Raw genomic sequence first — 22382 nt, 5'->3', positions numbered from 1 at the left:
TTGGTGAAAAGAATGTTCTCAGTGATACATTGGTACCCCCTGAGAAGGTTTTATTACCACCACTCCATATAAAATTAGGATTAATGAAGCAATTTGTTATGGCACTTCCCAAAGATAGCGAATGCTTCAAGTACTTGGGATCCAAGTTTCCAGGTTTAACGGAGGCAAAACTGAAAGAGGGGTTTTTTTGTTGGCCCGGATATTAGAAAACTCATATCCAACAAAGACTTCATCAGTTCAGTGACTCCAACTCAAAAAGAAGCATGGGTTGCCTTTACTGTGGTCATAAATAACTTTTTGGGAAACCAAAAGGACCCAAATGACAAGGAAATGGTGGAAACAATGTTGAAAGCATTCCACAAGCTTGGTTGCTCCATGAGCTTAAAAGTCCATTTTCTCAACTCACACCTTGACTATTTTCCTGGAAATGTGGGAGTAGTGAGTGAAGAGCAGGGAGAACGTTTCCATCAAGATATAAAAGAAATGAAAAGAAGGTATCAAGGGAAATGGAGTGTAACGATGATGGCTGACTACTGCTGGATGTTGTATAGGGATCTTCCGGAAGCCACCTACAAGAGGAAAAGCTCAAAAAGAAGTTTAGAGTTTAAAAAAAGACGATTTCACAAGCAATCTACTTGAGTGTGGTGTTAATTTTGTTGTCACCTGTGCAAATGAGTTAATATTTTTCATGTAAATAAAATATTTGCCTTAAGAGATTTTTTAAAACTATGACCACCCGTTTGTTCGAAAACCTGACATACCAGGACAAAACTGCTATCGTTTTTGGATTCAGCGCACCAAAAAACGTAAGAATCAGTCAACAAAACCAAAACAGCTGTCCAAAAATTTTTTTTTGCAGACCTGTGTAATCGAATTATCATAAGCCCATGCCTCTAATTTACGTAGTAGGTACTTAGAATAAAGTTTAGCCACTATGCTGAGAAGGCTAATGAGTCTGAAATTTTTAGGGTCTTGTTTAGAGCCTTTCTTATGGATAGGTACCACTATGCTATCTTCCCATCCCTGGGGAAAATCTCCAGAGTGATTTATATGGGAAAATAGTTTGGCAAGAATTTTGCACCACCAGTCCAGATTATGTTTGAAAATATTGCCTGGTAACATATCCAGACCCGGGGCTTCAGTAATTTGATTGTAAATAGCCAAAGCGTTTGGGGCCTCAAAAAGAGTATCTCTAAGCAATAACAAAGTTGGAGATTCCAAAAAACAGGACACTTGGTCCTGAAGTTTGTCTGACCAACGTAGTCTTCTTTCACATGCCAAAGGAGAAACAGCATTTAGATTTTTATTTTTTAACCGATTGCCAAAAGGCAAAGAAATAACCGCAGAAATTGGCATGTGATCACTTTCTGGTCTACATAACATCTTAAAAGACTGAAAATATGACAAAAAAGAGGATGAAGCCAACATAAAGTCAATAACACTGTTACCCCTATGACCAAGGAAAGTAAAAGAAGCAGAATCTGGGTCCGGGCTTAGGCCATTACAAATAAAAAGATGGTATTTGTAGATCAGACTAAATAAAATTATACCAGCTTTGTTAACTCCAGCATTAGCCAAAAATCTCTCTGGGAGATAGTTAAGCTCTTCCAGGGTTAAACCCAATCTATCTCCCATAATGATATTATTTTGCTGTATTCTAGCATTCATGTCCCCAAGTAGTAAAAGAGGGAGACCAGGGTGTCCCTCCAGCAAATCCGAAATCACCTGGTCTAAAACATCCAACGTGGAAACCTCAGAGCCATGTGAATCCTTGGGAGGGCAACATACATTCACCAAAATAAAAGAAAGGGGCCTACACACAGATACCACCAAAATGTTTGAGTTAGGCGGAGTATCCAAAATTTCTGACTTCAGGGATTTATGCATAGAGACTAAGATAGCTAAACCACCCATGGCCCTTCCACCAGACAAAGATTTAGAGGCTGGTTTAACGAAGACAGTATAGCCAGGTAAAGACAGCGATAGTGTCGGAAGGAGCCTATAATAAACATGCTCAGTCTTTCCACATAAGTTACAGCAAATCCCTTTGTGACAGGCCACCGCCTCATGCCCTCTTACACCGCACCGCGAGCAAAGCGAAGTAGAACAAAATCTGCGTATGTGATTGTATGCCCCGTAGTGATAGCAGGCTGACCGTTGTCTGCAGTATCTAGTAATCCCATGCTCAGACCCCAAAAAGAAATATTTAGGTATCTCTGTATTACCAGATTTGAAGGCGATTACTGCTCGATACTCTCCCGTCCAATACCCATCTTCATCCCTTTTCTTATCGGGACCCATTAGCACCATTGCATACCTAGACATCCAGGTATCTATGTCTTCTGCTGGAATCGTTGTGGTCCTCAGTATCACAGTGAGGACTTTTGTGTCTCCCCTGAACAAAGGGACCATGTTGTAATCTTTCAAAAGAGCTTGATTTTTCTCTATTACGGATTTACAGCCTAACCAGAATTCCTGATATGTCTTTTCCGAGGCTAAGCAGAAATAAATTTCCTTAGATCCTGGTAGCTGAATAACAGCAACTACATCTTCTCTAGGAAATTTTAGATGACCTTTCAATAAAAGTCTAATCAGATATTTTCTTGTACCTGCTTCAGGATCTGTCCCTTAGTAAGTAAACCTCACCACAAACCTTTTTTTAGGATTTCTTTCATCAGATGGTTCCCCGGTGACATTGCTCCAATATGCATCTTCCTCATCCTCCCTGTCTCTCTGATCAATGGGTACACGAGAGGAGCGTTTTAGGATCAATCTCCTATTATAGGATTGATCACGCCAATCAGATCTTATGCATGAGCATATGTCAGCTTGGATTCCTGTCGCAATTTTTCTGTGACAGACTCTTCTTCTAGTGGGGCTTCTTTCCTTTGTATAGTTTGCCTTTGACTCTCTTCCTGTATCGGTGCAGGAGTCTTTCCTGTCTGTTGCAGAGGTGTAAGTTCTCTCCTAGGAGAAGACTGACCAATTTTGGGTCTAGCTCCTTGGTGTTCATAAGACGTACTGAGTTCTGGAATTGATTCTTTGGATTGCCCTTGTCTTGCATTAAACCATTCCATATTAATCAGTCCTTGATCATCATCTGGAGGGGATTCATCTTCCCACTCTTTAGTCATATTTTTTCCTAGCTAGTGTTTTTCTTACCATACCTGGCGTTTCTGGGGTTTCTTGCTCTCGTTCATCAGCAATCTCTCCCTTTTCCTGTTGCCCTTTTTTTTAAACTGGTGTGAGGAGCTTATCTCCTTTTACTGTTTCAGAACGTAATCCGTCTGATGTACTAGGTTGATCTACAGGTTTAATGGATTCGGATAGGATTCCCTCTTTGGCTTGCAAAAGCCCTCTTTGCTTATTAATCTTCTGTCTCTGCTTCAGAGAATTGATTACAGAAATCATGTTTTCCTTAAACTGTTCAACCCTAATGAGTCGGGAACTCTCTCCAAGGTTTTCTCTATAACATATCAGAGCGTCCTCTGGAGGATCCTCCCAAAGCCTCACTAAATTTTGCAAGATTTTTATCATGTGAATTTCTTCTAAGCATTCTGGCAACTCTTTGGTGGATGTTCTCGCCTTTCTGAAAACTATTACTTAAAAAAGTACTTCTTTTTTAAAAAAGTATACTTCTAAAGTCACAGTTTTAGCACGAATAGGCTCCAGCTCAATCTGCTCTACAGGTTTCCCTGATAACATCTGCAGCATTGAGTCTCTTTGTTTCTCTAAGAGCTTCCACAAGGCAACTTGGCTAAGCCTTCAAAATCTGTAGCGGTCATCCACTGGTAAATCTATATGTGCTACAATATATCCCCATAACTTGACCATATCAAATTTACTCACTACCTTTGGAAGAATAATATCCTGTAGTTCTTCTTTAAAATCCTGACTTAGCACAGCTTGCCAAGCGTCTTTAATGTCCTTTTCTTTAGAGGATTTATACTTTGATTTCCTGTTCTTATTTCTGCTTCCCCCGACCTGGTCTCTCTGTTCTTCCTGCTCCTCCTCAGTACTATCTCTCGATACACTTTCGTTTTCAGAAAAAAGTAAAGGACTAGTGCTGCCACACTTAATTCCAAAAGAGGCCTGATCTGCTCCTGTCCTTAATTGTTCCAGTGTCTTCACTCCCTTTAATATCTCTTCAACTATAAAAATATCATCCTCTTCCTTCTCGACAAGCGACCCCTGTTCCATCTTTCCTTGGACTTGTCTCCTTTCATCCCTTTTTAATTCTTGATCTTTATTCTCAACCAAAGGGGAAAAGCCATAATCCAATAAATTAAGTTTCCTTTTAGGTTTTCCTTGACTTAGTTCACTCTTATACCCGGAATAAGGTTTAAGTGGGGAATGGTCCCTTTCCAAAGTAGACAAGATGTCTTCAGCCTCAAACCATCTACCAAGACTTTTCTTTGTTTGAAATGACTGTTGTATTTCTCTCTCACTAATCAGTAACTTTTCCTTACTACCTTCTGAATTTAAGGGATTTTTCATTTTTGCAGGGTCTCTCATTTCCACACCATCAACAAACTCCTTGTCCTATTGCTCTAATGGTGAAAAGGTATTTCGGCCTAACAGGCCTTCCGAAGCAGGGGTCTTGCTTAGTTTTCCCCCAAAAAAGGGTTCCAGGAAATCCTTAGCACCCAGGCCTGGTAGGCCCAAAGCAGGGGCCTCAGTTAAATCTTTACTCCAGTGTAAGGCCTGATAACTCACTGGGAAGACCAGGGACTCTAGTGAAACCACTCCCAACAAAGATTGCAAAGAAGCAGACTGACTTTGTTCTTCTGTACCAGCAGCCATTTTGTCTTCTTCCTCATCAAAGAGAACAGCACATTCAGAGACATTTTCCAGGGTTTCCATAGCACACACCCCAACATATTGCACATCATTCCATTTGGAATACATCCCCCCAGCTGATCCTAAACTTGGATCCTGGGCATCTTCACTCAAACTCTTGTTTTTGGACATTTTTGAAAAGGAGACAGGAGCACTGTCCAAACACGTCCTCTTCCCAGCTATAATAGATGACAGTTGACAGTTGACTCTTACTGTTTGGTGCCTAACCAGATGACTTTAGAAAAATTGGCTAGTCCCCTATTAATAGGGGTAGGTGGTCCAAAAAATTCAAGATATGTGAATTTCTTTCCAAGCTGCTGGGCCTTGAATCATCGGCAAGTGACTTTAAAATAGCTGTGTATCTCCCTTTCTTTCCCTCTGCAACCAGAGTATTGTTAAAGTTTTATTCCAGCCGTATTCCTAAGCTGCTCATTGAACAGAGACAATTATTGCGGTCCTTTAATATCTCAATGAGAAAGGTTTTCTAGGAAACAACTATAAGACCTTTGTTTGTAAAGAGATCCAATGGACCTAAGAAACTATCTTTGGCTCTTTCCTCTTCCCCTCCTTTTGAAGAGAAACTAGGCCATTATCTTCAAGTTGTGACTCTTACAAGGGGGAAATGACCGCCTCATGCCCCTTCCCTAGACCTTCTGAGGGGCAAGATGTGCTGACCTCCCTGGAAAATTGCCTTTTGGAATTGAAGTCCACTTTCTCCACAGTGACAGCTTCTTCTCCCTACAAAGGATGCAAACCTCCTGCAGAACTTACGACACTGTAGCTTCCAGGGATGTATCTTCCAGGGATGTAACTGCTCAACTCAATCCCACTTTTATAAACTTTTGTGGCCCTTTGAGCCCCCCTGAAGCCCCGTTAACAACTTTGGATTCTGAGATGAAGGAAATTATGGAATGCACAGAGTCTGCTACTAAACAACTCACCTATGCTGACTACCAGAGCAAGACGAAGGAATTGGGGATAACCAGGGACGACCCCCCTGAAGCTAACATCAATTTAAGTCTGGATCCTACAATCTTCCATGGAATTCCTGCTGAGCAACGGGACTCTTTTGCCTGCTCCTTATCTGGTATTTCCCCTCCTTTAAAGATGCCAAGGCACGATCCTAAGGAATCAACCAGGCCTCTCCTTGATGTAGAATCCTGTGGTGTCTCTCATTTATTTAACGGAAGTATAGCTGCTCCCACTCAAACTTCTTGTAATCCTTGTGCCCCTTTATTTCCTACCTGTGTTGTGGACAGGCTTACACAGGGGGGTGTTTTTACCCTGATTGATGCTCAGTCTCAATCTGTTCCCCCTTGTGTTTTGATTTTATTAACCCTGTGGAGAATCCGCAGGATGATACCTCAAAGGTTTCCTCAACTTCTTGTACAGGAATTCATGACCCTGCTAAGTCTCCCAACCTGGCAGCCCCTGAATTTAATACTGCGGATAGGAGCACTTCTGTGAAAGGTTGTGTTCTTTACGAGCCCCTTCATGAGACTAAGTGGATCGAGACCACCGATACACTTGATACTCTTTATTGACTATCTGCTCCTATCTCTTCACCCCAGACTACTCAGTTTGACTTAAAATTGATATCATGGAATATAGCAGGCTGGGAAAAGAAAAAGTCTGACATTGATTTTATTAACTTTTTGTCTAGGTTTGACATTATTTTTTTTTTTCAGGAAACCTGGACTCTGAAAAAACTTAGCATTTCTGGCTTTGTCTCTTATCATCTTGCTGCTTTTAAAACTAAAACGATGGGTCGCTATCGATCAGGCCTGTGCTGCCTGGTTAGATCTTCTCCTTGTTTTGTTGTGACCCCCCCTTTTTATTAAGTCCCATTATATTCAAGCTTTTTTACTTAAAAACAGTGAGTTTCATATTCTTATGCTAAACGTGTATATCCCTCCCCTTGGTATGCTTGCTTTGGAATATTGGGCGGAAGTGAAGAATATTGTTGAGCATGTACTGGTGTCTTACCCTTCAATTTCCCTTCTTATTGCTGGAGATTTTAATTCAAGACTAGGAGCCAATAATCTTGCTCTTGCCAAATATATGAAATGGGATATGGAAGAGATGATTCCCCCTTGGTTTCATTGTGACAGTAAGTCCAAAGATTCAGTAATCAATGATAATGCATCCCAAATGGTAGACCTGTGCATTAGTTTCAGCTTATATCCCTTATATTCTTATCCCCTTACCCCTGGGGGCTGGGGATAAGAATAGGCCCTCAGTTTGGCTGTACTTGTCCTAAGAGGTGACTAAACAGCCACCGGGTAGATGGGAGTCGTTAGCCTGGGAAGGCAGCTCATCTGAGAGAAGGAAAACTCTGATCCCAAACCTCTACTGCGTTGTGGCTACATCCAGTTATGGAAAAGGCTTCAGGAGTCAACCTTGAGGCAAAATCCGGAGCCGGAGTCCCTGAGGCAGTTCATGGCTGAACACAGTCACGTTCTGGCAACTCCTGCGACGCCGCTGGAACCAACCATATTGGCCTCTGCCTTTCCATTGGACCATTTCAGCGACGTGGAGAGGGGGGATTTGCTGCATGGGTAACAGCCTATCCTCCATACCTACTTTACCCAGGCTTCGCGCTCTGGAGAGGACACTCTGTTCCAGAACCACCATTCAGAGCATGACACCATAGTCTTTTGAGACTGAAGGATGCCAACAACAACATATGTTTTGAATGGATCCTTCGGGAGTGATACAATGGGTGACTTTCCTTTTTTCCCCACTAAGGGGGCGAGTGCGATTGATTACATTCTAGTCTCTAATGATTTAATCCCTAGGATTTCTGACTTTGAGATTGGGTCCCATGCTGACAGTGATCACCTCCCTGTTTTGCTGTCAATACTACATCCTTCCTCTACAGTGGTACACAGGGACACTTCCCGAAATTCATTCTTTCACCCAAAATGGTCGTCTAGGACTGCATAGACCTTTGAACAATGGTCCAGATTGCCAGAAATTGAACATTTAAGACAAACTATCCAATCGACACATTCGCCAGAAACTGTTGTTTTGGCTTATGGTGCGATCTCCCAAGCTCTAACCGAGATGCTCAATTCTAATCAAGCCTTGAAAAGTAATGGAGGTCCAACCTCCTGGTTTGATGTAGAATGCTGGACTATGAAATATAGGGTGCGACAATTGTTCCGTCTATTCCAGTTCCATCCATCTCCTGAACTTTCGGCCCTTTATTTCTCATCCAGAAAGAACTGCCAACAATTCCTGGAGAGGTAAAAACATAACTTTGCTTTGACCAGATGGCATATGTTGCTTGAAGCTATTTTTGCTAAGAATAGTAAGACTTTTTGGCATCTGGTTTCTCGCTCTAATTTGATATCTTCCCAAAGCGATCGATTCCCGATTGCCCCCACTGAGTGGATGGCACACTTTTCTAAAATATTTACCGCCCCTGATCTGGCCCCTACTGCTGTACATATGCCTCTTGATCGTCCATCTTGGACACTGGTCCCCAAGGAAGAAGTTATAGAACTAATAAGTACCCTGAAGACCGGGAAAGCCCCGGGGCCGGATGGTATCTTGTGTGAATTCTTAATAAATAACTCCAGTTGGTGGGCGGAGCCTCTGGCTGATCTTTTTACGCTGATCGATCAATTTGGGATTTTACCTGATTCTTGGTTATCCTCAATCTTAGCCCCTATATTTAAAAAAGGTGATCCTGCTATTCCGGGAAATTACAGGCCGATTAGTTTGCTCTCTTCGATTGGGAAACTTTATGCTAGGCACCTGTTAAAGCGTTTAACAGATTGGGCCCATGAAAAGTGCCTTCCTGGTAGAGAACAAAATGACTACCGCCTGGGTTCGTGTACTTTACATCATGCACTTTTACAATCCTTTTTAGCTGAGAAATACTCAACTTATTTTAAGGGCAAACTTTAAGTGGCTTTTATTGATTTACGGCGTGCTTTTGACTCAGTTAACAAGGAACTTCTGTGGAACAAATTAGCTTCTTGGGGGATTGATCTTCATTTACTTTTTTTAATCTGCAAACTTCACTCTTCTGATTATTTCCAGACTAACCAAAGTGGTTCTCTTTCAGATAAGATACCAATAACTAAGGATAAGATACCAATAACTAATAACCAATAACTAAGGAACTAATTATTCAGACTAACCAAAGTGCTTCTCTTTCAGATAAGATACCAATAACTAAGGAGGTGTGCCAGGGCTGTATTTTAACCCTGTTATTATTTAACCTTTTTCTGGCAGATCTGCGCCCCTACTTGACTCGTTGTGAAAAATTTGCCCCTATTCTGAATCACACTCCCTTACTTATTCTGCTATATGCGGATGATGCTGTTCTGCTCTCCATTTCTAGAGCTGGACTGTGACAGCTATTAATAGCGTTCCAATCCTATTGTAAGTCCAATGACTTGTTAATTAACTCAGTGAAGACAAAAATATTGGTCTTCTCTAAGTCTTGGAAACCTGTACCCTGGAATATTGGTAATAACTCCTTTGAACAAGTAAGATCATTTAGATATTTGGGGATCACTTTTCACCATCCATTTAACTGGACCTTACATAGGAAATTGGCAAAAGCATCAGCTGTACTCCACCTTAATGCAGTCGCTCGTTTCCACTATAATAGTGGTAATCAATACGTCCCTGCAGCATTGCAGATCCTTCAGGCTAAGATCATGAGTCAGTTACTATATGGGGCCCCGATCTGGATTGAAGCTGTTAATTGGGAATTAGATCAGGTGGTGGCCTCCTTTTTAAGATGCATTTTGGGTGTACCTAATATGATTAGGTTATTGAAGATGATCCTTGAGTTGGGCATTGTATTGGAATCCTGGGTGATCTGGCGAGGGGCTAGATGTGGTGTCAGCAGTGGCCCCTTTAAGGATAAGGCCTGGGCATCCAGCAGAGTGTACTGTACAGCTGCAGCCATTTGAAGGCAATAGGGCCCTCAGGGATATAAGGAGCACCTGAGGCAGGAAGGGTTGTGGGTTGTAGAAGTGCACATTGGAAGTAGGAGAGGAGACTGACTGACTTGGCTTATTGACTTTGGAATCTGACCTCGGACTGTGACTTGGCTTATTGACTTTGGACTCTGACTTGGATACTCTGACTGATTTGACTGGCTTACTTGGAATCTGTGGACTGGAACTGGACTCTGACTTTTGCTTGCTGCACTGGTGAGTTTAACAAGGGAAACTAACCAGCCTTAAGCGGGCACAAGGCCCAGTGGGAGAAACTGTGGCAAGACAGGCATCCATCTTCCCTTGACTATGGCATGATCCTTGGCCTTCAAATTTTGGCTTCATCTTAACATCCATCCTGATTCCTTGCTTATTGATGTTCTAAAGGACCCTTACACTTCCACCTGGCACAGACTTTTTGAAGTAAAACTTCAAAATATGGGCCTTTCCTTAGAATCTCTTGCAGACACTGACCTTAATCAAGTGTATTTAATCTTAAGAACAAATTTATGGGAGGAAGAAACTAAGGCACTTATTCGTAACCTTAACCCCACCTGCCCCCCCCCCCCCACCGTTACTTTGGCCTGACTCCTTCTTTTGGTCATGGTCTCAGCTATTTCCAGACGTTAGTGAATCCTGGCAAGAGATGAGCCTTTATGCTTGCAAGATTTAATATTTTCCCTTCTTCAGTCCTTTCTGGAAGGTTTCAAAATATCCCACGAGTGTAGAATTTGCAAATTTTGCCACCTGGAACCTGATACAGTCGCCCATATTTTGTGTTGCTTCTCCGCTTATAGTTACCTTCGCGAACGCCGATTAGAGTCAATTTTATCTAACTTTATTGGCCCCTCTGAAGGACATGTTGGCTTCCTCCTTGAGGATAACTCCGAGGTAACTACCAGCTTGGTAGCAGATTTCCTGGTGGCTGTTATCACAAAATGTAGTCGCTTGTGAAATATTGTTTGGGATGTGTTAATGAAGGCAAGCTCTACAATGAAGTTAAAAAATGCTATTTTTTTCTACCTTGCGTATTTAATTGTTTTAAATGCCAATAAAGGTTTATGATATGAATGAGAGACTTAGAACCTCTTCTTATGCTTTCAAGGCAGCTGCCACTAACCTCCTAATGTCTAAAGCTACTTTTTGGGGGCAGAAGAGCAGGCCATTTCAGACCACAACCTATCCAGGAGTGTCAAGAAGGTGCTGAGGAAAATTGCTTTGTAAGTAGCCTTTTCTACAGATGCCCCTCTTGATGCTTGTCAGTTTGCTGCAAGATCCATGGCCTCTGCCTATGTAGCTAGAAGAAATGCCTAGTTCCAACCCTGGAATATTGACACAGGTTCCCAGGTCATATTGGTTGTTCTCCCCTTTGAGGGGAATAAAGCTTTTTATTAATAAAGGCTCAGTCTGCCCAACCTCACAGCCTGAAGCATATGAAAAAAAAGACAGCAAACACAAAACAATGTGGTGGTAGATGATAAGGACAAAACATCCCTGACAGGTCCTCATTAGGTCCTTGAACTGGGGTACAGTATGGTTCTCACCTTTCTTGGTTTCGAATGGTGAGATTTAGGTCATCGGAGTTCATCCGGATGGCTTTTTGACACATTGGACTTTAAGGACGGACAGCTACCTGAGCAAGTCCAAGACAGAGCTGATCTGGGAGGGGCCATCATAGCTTTTATAGTCTGGAGAATCAAGGGAGCCCCTCCCCTCAGGAAGACTTTGTAACCTGACCTGCCTGCCTGAGAGGGAGGAGCTTCCCAGATGTCAAGGACTGACCCTGCCATGGAGACCACCGAGAAGGGGAATTCACAGGTAAGCTCAAATCTCCCCATTTGCTCAGACCTTGGGAGTTTGTGTGCTTTGATCTGGAGTAGTGCCTGCTGGACCTTACTAGTCATCGTTTCCAGTTTGGTCACTATTTTCTTTTCATCCAGCCAGCTGAATTCAGGCACTTCCCATCAGTCTGCTCCCCCTCCCCCATTTCCCCACTTCGTTTCATCCCTTTTCTTTTGGATTTTGCATATACATTAGATTCTTTCCATGCCTGGTCCACATTCACAGGCTCTGACTGGGATCACTGACTGGAACATCTGGAGCTCCAGCCTGATATGATATTATAAGATGTACCTGCCAAATGAAGAAACCCATAATTATTATTATTATTTTTTTTGTGAGGATAGGACATTTCCAATTGGGGTGCTTCTACTCTGCTCTCCTCCCAGTGTTAGCCCAACATTTGTCAGGTGCTCCTAGTGAACGTCTTCGACACCTGATGCAGGGTTGATACACAGCAGGTTGCAAGTTTGAACACTTTTATTCAGTGGGATTCAGCTTAAAATGAGAAGCAGGCAAAGCACAGAGCAGAGCAAAAAGATAGGTCTCTGTCTGAAAAAGACAAGGTTCTTTTTCTTATATGGTTTCGAGCAGCACAATTTTTGTCACCGGCATATTTTGTCTACTAAACCAGCAGAAAGCCAGCAGTAGGAGGAAAACCCATGTGCACCAGTTTCCAAATGTTCCCCTTCTGTTTTCACTCTTTCAGTTAGTCCCCCTCCTCTGTGCTTTTCACCCTCTGCTTGGTGAAACTTTGCTTGATAAGGAGTCTGCAAAGGTCAAAATGATTGCTTTCATGCCTGGAAGATACATCCTATGGGAAGCACTTAAACTTGGACCTCCTTTTCCAAAAGTTAGCAGTGAAAAAAGAAAAGCTCTGTTAGCTCATCCTCTTGGGGGTTTCCACTCCTCCCCTACATGACTATTATTGCTGCCGTCCCCTGGCTGCTACAGCTACTGTATTGCCAGTCTTGAAAATGTTAGCATTACAGTAATCGAGCAATTCAGCAAACTCTTGATCATGAACATCAACAGTGAAATACCCTCCACCTTACAGAAATGACATGAAGGACTTGATTGTCAAACAGTTCGGGTTAAGTAAAAGCAAATGACTGTTTCTCTGCAGCAATTTTTGTCAGAGACATTGTAAAAAATGCATCACACGTTCAATACTGTCCCTTGAACATTGAAATTCAAGAAACAATCATTCAAATTGATGGAAGATCCCATGCACACCATCCTTAATGTGATACCAGGTCACTGGCACACCGTTGTCCTCTAAGCATTTCTTGTACAAAAGTCCGTCATCCCTGAGAAAGTCATATTCGTACGTCAAAAGGAAAGTCTCAGGCAGTTGCTGGATAATCTCATCATCAGCTAACAGTGGGGAAAACCTGGTCTCGAATGCTGACTTGCACACTTCATACAGTTCTTCTGAAAATGGAGCAAGCAATGGGGGCTCAGAGGCCTTGACCTTGAACTCAACCGGAATGAGGTCGGCACTAATCCATTTGCTGTACTTCACCCTCATGACCTCAGGAACATGGGCATTCTTCATAAGTGCATCCATATCTCTTACCTTCTTACCAAGAGTCCTGAGAGAAAGCTGGCCTGCCAACTTTTTGGGTAAAGTAGGAGTTGAGTGGTATTGTTGATAAGAAGGCAAATTGAAATCCAGGGCCTGGAGGAATGGGTAGAGCAGGATCTGTGCTTGGAACCTTGGGAGATCCACTCGGGTCACCAGTTCTTGGGCAAGGACTGTAGAATATGTGCTGCCAGTGCTGTCCCCACCAATAATAATGCGATTGAGGTCGACTCCATAATCCTCAGCATGCTTCAGAAAGTGTACAGCAGCACTGAGGCAATCTTTTATCGGTACTGGATACAGATGCTCAGGAGCTAAACAAAACCTAAAGCAATGGCAAAAAGGACCAAATTAATCATTTCAGTAATCATTTTGATGAGATGGGAAAACTTCCAGTGAATATAATCAATGGAATGACGGATGTGAAGGTTTTGCCTAAAAGAGATTATAATAATGCATGTTTAGTCCCTACTAAGCAGAAATTACTAGGTGTCCCATCCAAAAAATCCTCCTTCTTCCAATGCCTTTGGCTAATTAACACCTCCACTTCAAAGACAGCAGCTGCGGTGTGCAAAGGAATGAACACAGAACTCCTTATCAGTTTGAGCAATTAACAAAATTTATTGCTACAAACACAGACACTGCCTGCAATTCCTCTTGTCCAGAAGTTTTTCCTCCCCAACACTTAACTTAGTGGGTATAGGTCCAAACCATCTGGTCCAATCTCCACAGTCCAGTCTTCCCAGTTCAGTCTTCCCAGTAGCAGTCCACTGCAGCAGAGTCCTTCCTCTGTCCAGCAGAGTTCAGGCAGTCCCTTCCTCTGGCTTCTCCAGCAGAGTGTCTCCTCCAGCAGGGTTCTGGCAGTTCTCTTCTCCCTGTGTCCTCCAGCAGAGTTCTGGCAGTCCCCTTCTCCCTGTGTCCATGTAGGTCCAGTCTGTGTCCTGTAGGTCTGGTTGTGCAGGGGTCCTTTCTCCTTCTGAAGCTGCCTTTTGTCCTTATAAATCCTATTATCCAAGATGCAGCTCAGTTGTGAGCTACCTCATTAGCCCATGTTCATACAAAGTCCCATCAAGGTCAAATGAAGTTCAGGTGTCTATCCAAGTCTCCATTGGCCTTGATTGATTACAGCTGTGGAGCTAGCCCTGCCCTTCCCAGAGCTGCGAAATGTTGTGCAAACACGTCACAGCGGCTGACCGTGTGTTCCTCCTGGTCTACTGGAGGGGCCTGATGGAGGAGGCCCCATACTACAGGGAACAGCTCTACCGGACGGTTCTCAGCAGACGCAATGGTAGCAGAGAAAAAAGATCTCTTCTTTGCTACCACTGCCACGGAAGGTGGTAGGCTGTGGTGTCAGCAGTGGCCCCTTTAAGGGTAAGGCCTGGGCTTCCAGGGAGTGTGCTGCACAGCTGCAGCCACTTGAACGCCATAGGGCCCTCAGGGATATAAGGAGCACCTGAGGCAGGAAGGGTTGGTGGGCAGCAGAAGGAGGAAAGCTTGAGGCAGGGGAGACTGGATTAAAGGACTAAGGAATTGATGGCTAATGGACTGCTGGGGGACTGATTGGTGAATGGACTTTGGAGACTGCTGGAACAGACTGCTGGAGACACAGGAGTTTGATATGTGGCTGCTGTGCCTAAGACCTGCTGAGGACCAAGGGTCTGCTGTAGTGGCAGGAGGCTGCTGGCAGGAGAGAGGAACTCTGCAGGTTGAACAGGTGAGCTACCCTGGAGGTGGGGTCCAGCAGGACTGCAGGGCAGAACGAGCGTCATTTGTTGAGGGAAAGAAGGGGAGCTAATTTGCTTAAAGTGGGCATAATTCTCCAGGCAGAGCTCAGCCTTGGAATCTGGTAAAAAACGGTGCTAAAAGTTTGAGAACTGCTGCCATAAGTTGTTAGTAAGTTGGCACAGGGGTGTGTGTAACTCTACAAGTTTTCAAAATCACTAAAATCAGAATTTTGAGGAACAATACTATCATGTTTTATATCAGTCTATGCGTAATTTCATGCAGAATGCAATGAAACAAACCACATTGAAATATCTGTGTTCTAACAAAAGGTACAGTCAATAAACCGGTGGGGGCAGGGTGATGGTACATCACCATGCCCACCACCTGGAGCATTGCCCTGCCCACTGCATGGGGTGACGCACAGGCCTCCTGCACCGGGTGATGCGAATCCTAGTGACACCACTGGGGTGCTGATTCCAAAAATGGCATCAGTTTTCCCCTGTCATTTCTAGTTTTGGAAATATGGCATAGTCTCGTCAGTGAATGGTTCAAGGAGCTTCCACATGAGGAAGCCTATGCTATGGCCATTTTTGGAATCAGCAATCCAAACTCATAAAAAACCACCATTAAATTTTGATAAAATGTTTTTCTGACCCTCAGTTTTGCAAGTCTTTGATATAGATTAAAGATCATCCTGAACTATTTTTTGCCAATGGCAAAGAGTGGTTAACTTGATAACTGTAGGCACAGTGTATTTTAGTGCATTTTACATTAGAACAGTTTCTCAAACTGTGGGTCGGGACCCACTAGACGCTGTGCAAGAACCACCATTCAGAGCGCGATACCATAGTCTTTCGAGACTGAAGGTTGCCAACTAAGGGTCGGGGACCCACTAGGTGGGTCATGAGCCAATTTCAGGTAGGTCCCCATTCATTTCAATATTTTATTTTTAATATATCTGTGTTCAATAGTGTTGAATGCCTTTTTGTTATCCTCTCTACATGTTAATCACGTGTTGTCTAGTTGTATCTTATTACCTATTAATAATAATACCTAATATTACTGTTAATAATAATATTTCTCCAATAAAAAAACGGTTTAAAAATAAATAAATTAAATAAAAGATTAACAAGTTGTGAGTTCCTGCACCTTTTTTTTTTTTTTTTTACAAAAAAAGCACTGAATGATTGTATATATTGTATATATTTAAAAGTTTTTAGCGAGACTTAGGAGAGTGTTTGGTTTTCCATATTACTGTATCAAGCTGCTGATAGACCCTTGGGCAGATAGACCTGGGTTCTGCATTGGGAAGTCAAGTAGACCTGAACTCCAAAGACTATTCCAGCTGTCGCTACCCTCCCCCTGTTTTGCCCTCCCCACCATTGGGAAGGGGCCCTGTCACCAGGATCAGCCCAGGCAGCTGGGAGCTCCCCAGGAACAGGGGTCTCCTTGGGGGTAGAGGCCTCCTCAAGAGTAAAACCCGAGTACTTGAGGACTGGGGTCCTGTACAGAGCACCTACCCGGGAGGAGGAATAAGGACCAGCTGGGAACCCCAGGCAGGCACGTGGGTTAGGAGGGTGGGGCCAGCCCAAGAGGGAAGAGGCCTCATAAGGAGCCTGGAGAGGGAAGAGAGAGGTCACTCCTCTCCAGAGGGGAGTAAGGCCCGAGGAAAGCAAGAGGGAAAGTAGCATCCCTACCTAAGGGAAAGGAGAGAGGCCTCCAGAGGCAGGGGACCCGCCCTGGAAAGAGGAGACTGGGGGGAAGATTTCCCTGACCCAGGACCCTCCTGGACACAGAGGGTGACCCCTAGAGAGACAGGATCGTGGAGACGGGCATTGAAGCCCACTATACCCCATGGGGGCAAGCTGGCTGGAGAACCGGCACAGAGACAGCAGGGGCCCTCCAGAGGCCAGGCAGCCGGACCCCGACCAGTAGGGTTATATCCCCCGAGAGCCCTGACCTGGGCCCGGGGATTCGGAGCTGAAGGCTGGTGCTGAGAATGCCCAGAATCGGGGAGGGTCAGGTCCAGGGACCATCCAACGTTGTTGCCACAAGTCGGCATAATGTATGTAGGCCTGTGAAGGAACAGTCCTCATGAATGTGAAATGGCTGACGCTATTAAACCGTTTGTGTCGAACAACTGTACCTGCCTCCCGTCTGTTAATCTGTTGCCGACCATCGCTCAAGGACCGTGTAAGCCCCTCGCGCTCACCTACAACACCAGGGAAGGGGCCACCTCCCGCTATGGACATTACAGGCCCAAAAGAAACTATGTACCCCCTGATAAAATTCCTTTCAGAGGCCCTGCTCACAGGTGAACCTCCCTGAGAGAAACTAAGAGCTCCCAGTAACTGGACGGGGAGAACAAACTAACATAAACAAAACCTGACATGCCAATCTCATTTGTGGTCCCTTCTCTATTTCCCTGGGGCTCTCCCCAGCAGCCTCCCACTCTGCTCACCAGAGAGTGGGCTGTCCTGACTTGCCCAGCCTGAAGCACCCCCAAAGAGAGTGAGAGAGAGAGCTCTCCAATAGACTAACTCCCCATCAACCTGAACACCTCAGAACTGGAAGGAAATTGGAAGGAAAATCCTTCCAGAAACCACAACTATTAATGATTTCATCACAGGATGGCAGAACACGTCTTTTTACTCTCTACCAACTAGGGAGATTTTATGAAGGCAGGTCTCTGATGCCACAAGGAAGATCTCCAGTTACCTCTGCTGAGCAAACAGGATGGTATTTGCTGATATTCTGTTTCCTCTGACCTACTGTATCGGCACCTTCATTTTTTCCTTACTGTTTCCATGGAGCATTTATTATGCCATCACAAGGACAGACTTGCTCCTGGATTCCCAGACCATTTAATACTACAAGCTGCAAATACACTGCATGATTGCTTATTTGCCTTGGTAAGCTTTCCTGCGCTTAATATACATTTTTTTTTCTATTTTGTTCACGTGAAATGCAGGGCACACCATACTCTCTCAAAGTGCCCTGAAATGGCTGGAGGAGTGGAACCTGCAATAGTCTTGCAACTGTCTTCTCTCCTTCCTAAATGTGGGTTGGGGCCAATCTGGATGCCCCAGAGAAGCACCATCATATGGGAAACCAAATGTGAGTGTCGGGGGTGTCTTTGACTGCTTTGCACACAGAAGACTCCCAATTTCAATTCCTCTTGGCAGCATCTCCAGGTTGGTCTGGAAAAGACCATAAGCCTGAAACCAAGCAGAGCTGCTGCCCAGAAGAGGGAGGTGAGGGCAAAGGAGGGGCACTTTGGTTAATAGACAATCCTGAACTAGATGGATCAAGGGTCCATTGGCGGTATTTAGTGAAAGGCAGGGTTTGAATGAATGTGTAAATAAAACCCTTGCTCTTGCCACAGTTCCAATCTAACAGCCCAAACCTAAACTTGCCCAGCACCTAGCAGTACAATGGCGCCGAAATGGACATCACTGTATCCTGTGGGGCCAGGGAAGCTGCTGGAGGTTTCCTCGGAGTAAGGGAACATTGGTTCCTTTGTCATATGTAGACTGCAGCTGGCCCTGATGGGTCTACTTAGCCCTTGAGCTGATGCAGAACCAAGGAGACCCACATGGGCTCCACAGCTCTGGAGTGGGGATAGGAGCTGGCAGCAGCCTCTGCTGTTGTCCCCACCTCCCCTAGGCCCAATCCATCCACCAGCCCGCTTGCCTTCTGTTGAGTTCTGCCCCCCCTGCCTTCCCCCCACCCTGCCCTGCTTAGCTGACTGGTGCTGGCCTCTCCACCAGCGCTGGGTCTCTCCTGCTGGCAGAAAAGTGCCTAACAGCACTTTTGCAACATCCAGTGCTGGCACTGCGAGTGCAGCACTGACACTGGGCAGCAAAGGATTGGGCAGCCTGTTGGCTCTCAAGGATAATGTGGAACTTAAATGTATATCTTCCAAAAATGTCAGTTTGTGGCTCCAGAATGTGTGATGGCAGCATGATATACTCGCAGTCACTGAACCATGTCTGACAGCTGATTATGAGATCCATGTCATTAATGGCCCATTACATTGGGCCGCAGTAAATGTTTTCTCAAGACAGCAAACAAAATCCCTGTTTCATCCCTGATCTGGTCCATAGTCTTATCAGGATATTCTCTTGCCAAATTCACATCACAGTCAGCGTTATTTATAATGTCAGGGCAAAGGGGTAAAAGTTGAAAATGCATCCTGGGCATGTGAGAGAATGCTCCTCTCCCCTAAAAAAACTATTTAACACCTAGAGTAGCCATTTTCAACCACTGTGCCATAGCACACTGGTTATGTGTGGAGATATGCCTTGGGAGTTTGGGGGAGGGTCATTTATTAGTAGGGCCATCAGGGGATGTGAGACTGCCACGAACGGCATGGTGTGCCTTGTCAATTGCCCAAAAACTGATGGTTTGCCTTGACAATTTTAGTACCTTGTCAGCGTGCCATGAGACGAAAAAGGTTGAAATCCCTGACCTAGAGCCAAGAGGGCAGCATTGTCCTGCACACATCAAAGAATTTGCACACATCAAAAATTAACCTGCTAAATGTCTTTTGATTTGTTCTCTGTATGTTGTTCTGAAATTAGGGGTCGTTTCTCCAGAAACATGACATCTGCCGTGAGTTTGCACTCGTAAGGTGGTTGTTTGATGGAATACCACCTTCACAGGACTCAAAACTGCTCATCCAGAATCTGGTTTTTGATGACGTCCCATTGAGGCTGTACTGGTCCAAAACACCAGTTGCTGGTTCAAAGGAGAGGAATGCTCGACCTTCACAGAGGAGCCAGCCTGCTTGGGAGCATTCGTAAGTTCTTTGGAGGGAACCTAGATGTTTTGGTTAGGTGGTTTGTTAAAAAAAAGTTGACATGGTCCTTCACAAATCAAAATCCAAAATATTTACTGAGTAGTTTACCCGAAAGGGAAGTCACTGAATTTGTGCTTCTCCCATGTGTGGTTCAGCTACTGGAATTTACTAGGATCCCATTAATAGAAAATTCGTTTGTAGTGGTGTAGAATTGCCAGCACAACCCAGAATGAAGACAGAAGACGTTTGTGGGTCTATGAAAGAACCACAGCTTCATTCTAATCTATCCCTTGGGAGCTGCAACAAGATAAATGAGTTTTAACTCCATTCCAGCAGTGTGGGTTTCCTATAACGAAAAACAAGAGCTGAGAGGAACATGACCTTCATCATCAACCCTGCATGGGTGACCCTCCCACCCCTAGCATCAAGTAATGCATCAATATTTAACTGATCTGTACTTCCAACTCAACTTAAACAAAGCTCCAGACCATCTCACAATGTTTGGGATTTTTAAGTTTTGCAAAAGATTGCAAATGACTGAGGTTTAAAACATTTGCACAATATGGAGAAAGTAGATGGAGATCACCTTTTTCAACCTCTCACACTAGAACCAGGCTGGGTCAGTCAATGAAACTGGTGGGTGGGCAATTTTGGAGAGTCACAAAGAAAGCCTTCTTTGCTCAAATTTATTTGTGAAATCCACTGCTACCAGATGTGGTGATGGCCACTAGCTTAGATGGCTTTGAGGGGCCATGAGAAACACATGGTGGACGAGTTACTGCCCCTTGTCCTGATGGCTTTCTGCTCCCCACCCCCAGAGACATCTGAACACCAGTTGCTGGAAAACTATAGAGGGACAGGGAGCTGACCTTCAGCTGTTGGTTTCCTAGAGGCATCTAGCTGGCCACAGTGGGTAACAGGATGCTGGCCCGAACCATGAATGCCCCAAACCACAAATGCCACACACAGTTACACAGAACCAAAATTATATAGAAGGGAATAGAACCACGTATAAAACATAATTATTTTATGACAAGACTGAACAACAGCACATCTTTTCACAACCCTCACTCTGAAGATGGCAGCAATATAGATGGGCAAAATGGGTGCCAGTCAGACTCAAAGCCCAGTCCTATGGTACCCCCCTCATAGCATGCAGCCAAGCCAAAATGGGTGATGCTGCATGCTGTGGTGGTGGTGGGGGGAAATCCAGAAGCATGGGGAGGGGGAATGGAAAATAGTCTCCAATAGTTCTTGATCCCCGATCTTGCCTGATCTCGGAAGCTAAGCAGGGTCAGGCCTGGTTAGTACTTGGATGGGAGACTGCCTGGGAATACCAGGTGCTGTAGGCTTATACCATAGTCTTTCGAGACTGAAGGTTGCCAACCAGTTCTTGATCACTAACGGGTCTCCTCAGACTTGCACCAGCTCTTTAGCTGGCGCAAGTCTGAGGAGACAAAGGGGGTATGTTGCCCACCTTTCCTTCTAATTTTCATTTCTTTCATTAATCCACTTTTATTCCTTGTACTGATTAGAATGCAACAAAATAATGGAATAATATCTACTCCCAATGCTTCCTTGACCTAATGACATCTGCAGGAAAGAAACATCTCCTGAGGGTTTTATCTCTTTATCAGTTGTCCCAGAACTTGTCCAATAATCTCCCTTGGAAAAACTTATTTTTCAGAAGCAAATGAACGGGTTTGCTGCAGCATTGCAAGAAGAAGTGATTCTGTGGTTGTGTGTGTTGGGTAAGTGGCTTTGTTTTCATTGTGTTAGAAAAGAGTACATGGTTCTGGAGCTGAGGATTCGATATGGCGTTGACACAGAATAGCTCTATATTTAATAGGCAAATAGGCTCCTTTTCATAAGAACATAAGAACAGCCCCACTGGATCAGGCCATAGGCCCATCTAGTCCAGCTTCCTGTATCTCTTCCTGTATCTCACAGTGGCCCACCAAATGCCCCAGGGAGCACACCAGATAACAAGAGACCTCATCCTGGTGCCCTCCCCTACATCTGGCATTCTGACTTAACCCATTTCTAAAATCAGGAGGTTGCGCATACACATCATGGCTTGTACCCCATAATGGATTTTTCCTCCAGAAACTCATCCAATCCCCTTTTAAAGGCGTCTAGGCTAGACGCCAGCACCACATCCTGTGGCAAGGAGTTCCACAGACCGACCACGCGCTGAGTAAAGAAATATTTTCTTTTGTCTGTCCTAACCCGCCCAACACTCAATTTTAGTGGATGTCCCCTGGTTCTGGTATTATGTGAGAGTGTAAAGAGCATCTCCCTATCCACTCTGTCCATCCCCTGCATAATTTTGTATGTCTCAATCATGTCCCCCCTCAAGCGTCTCTTTTCTAGGCTGAAGAGGCCCAAACGCCGTAGCCTTTCCTCATAAGGAAGGTGCCCCAGCCCCGTAATCATCTTAGTCGCTCTCTTTTGCACCTTTTCCATTTCCACTATGTCTTTTTTGAGATGCGGCGACCAGAACTGGACACAATACTCCAGGTGTGGCCTTACCATCGATTTGTACAACGGCATTATAATACTAACCGTTTTGTTCTCAATACCCTTCCTAATGATCCCAAGCATAGAATTGGCCTTCTTCACTGCCGCCGCA

General features: G+C 44.4%; 1 protein-coding gene across 1 annotated transcript; it reads right to left on the bottom strand.

Annotated features, from left to right (window-relative positions):
• Positions 1 to 12843: 12843 nt before the first annotated feature.
• Positions 12844 to 17201, bottom strand: LOC136660328 (arylacetamide deacetylase-like 3). Its single transcript, XM_066637457.1, has 3 exons — positions 16910 to 17201; positions 16330 to 16465; positions 12844 to 13549 (listed from the first exon to the last, which is right to left on the bottom strand). Exons 1-3 carry the CDS (start codon positions 17199 to 17201, stop codon positions 12844 to 12846), a joined length of 1134 nt encoding a protein of 377 aa, XP_066493554.1.
• Positions 17202 to 22382: the final 5181 nt, after the last annotated feature.

This window comes from Tiliqua scincoides, chromosome 9 (assembly GCF_035046505.1).
Source record: "Tiliqua scincoides isolate rTilSci1 chromosome 9, rTilSci1.hap2, whole genome shotgun sequence".
NCBI lineage: Eukaryota > Metazoa > Chordata > Lepidosauria > Squamata > Scincidae > Tiliqua > Tiliqua scincoides.
This window is presented reverse-complemented; position numbering and strand designations above follow the sequence as displayed.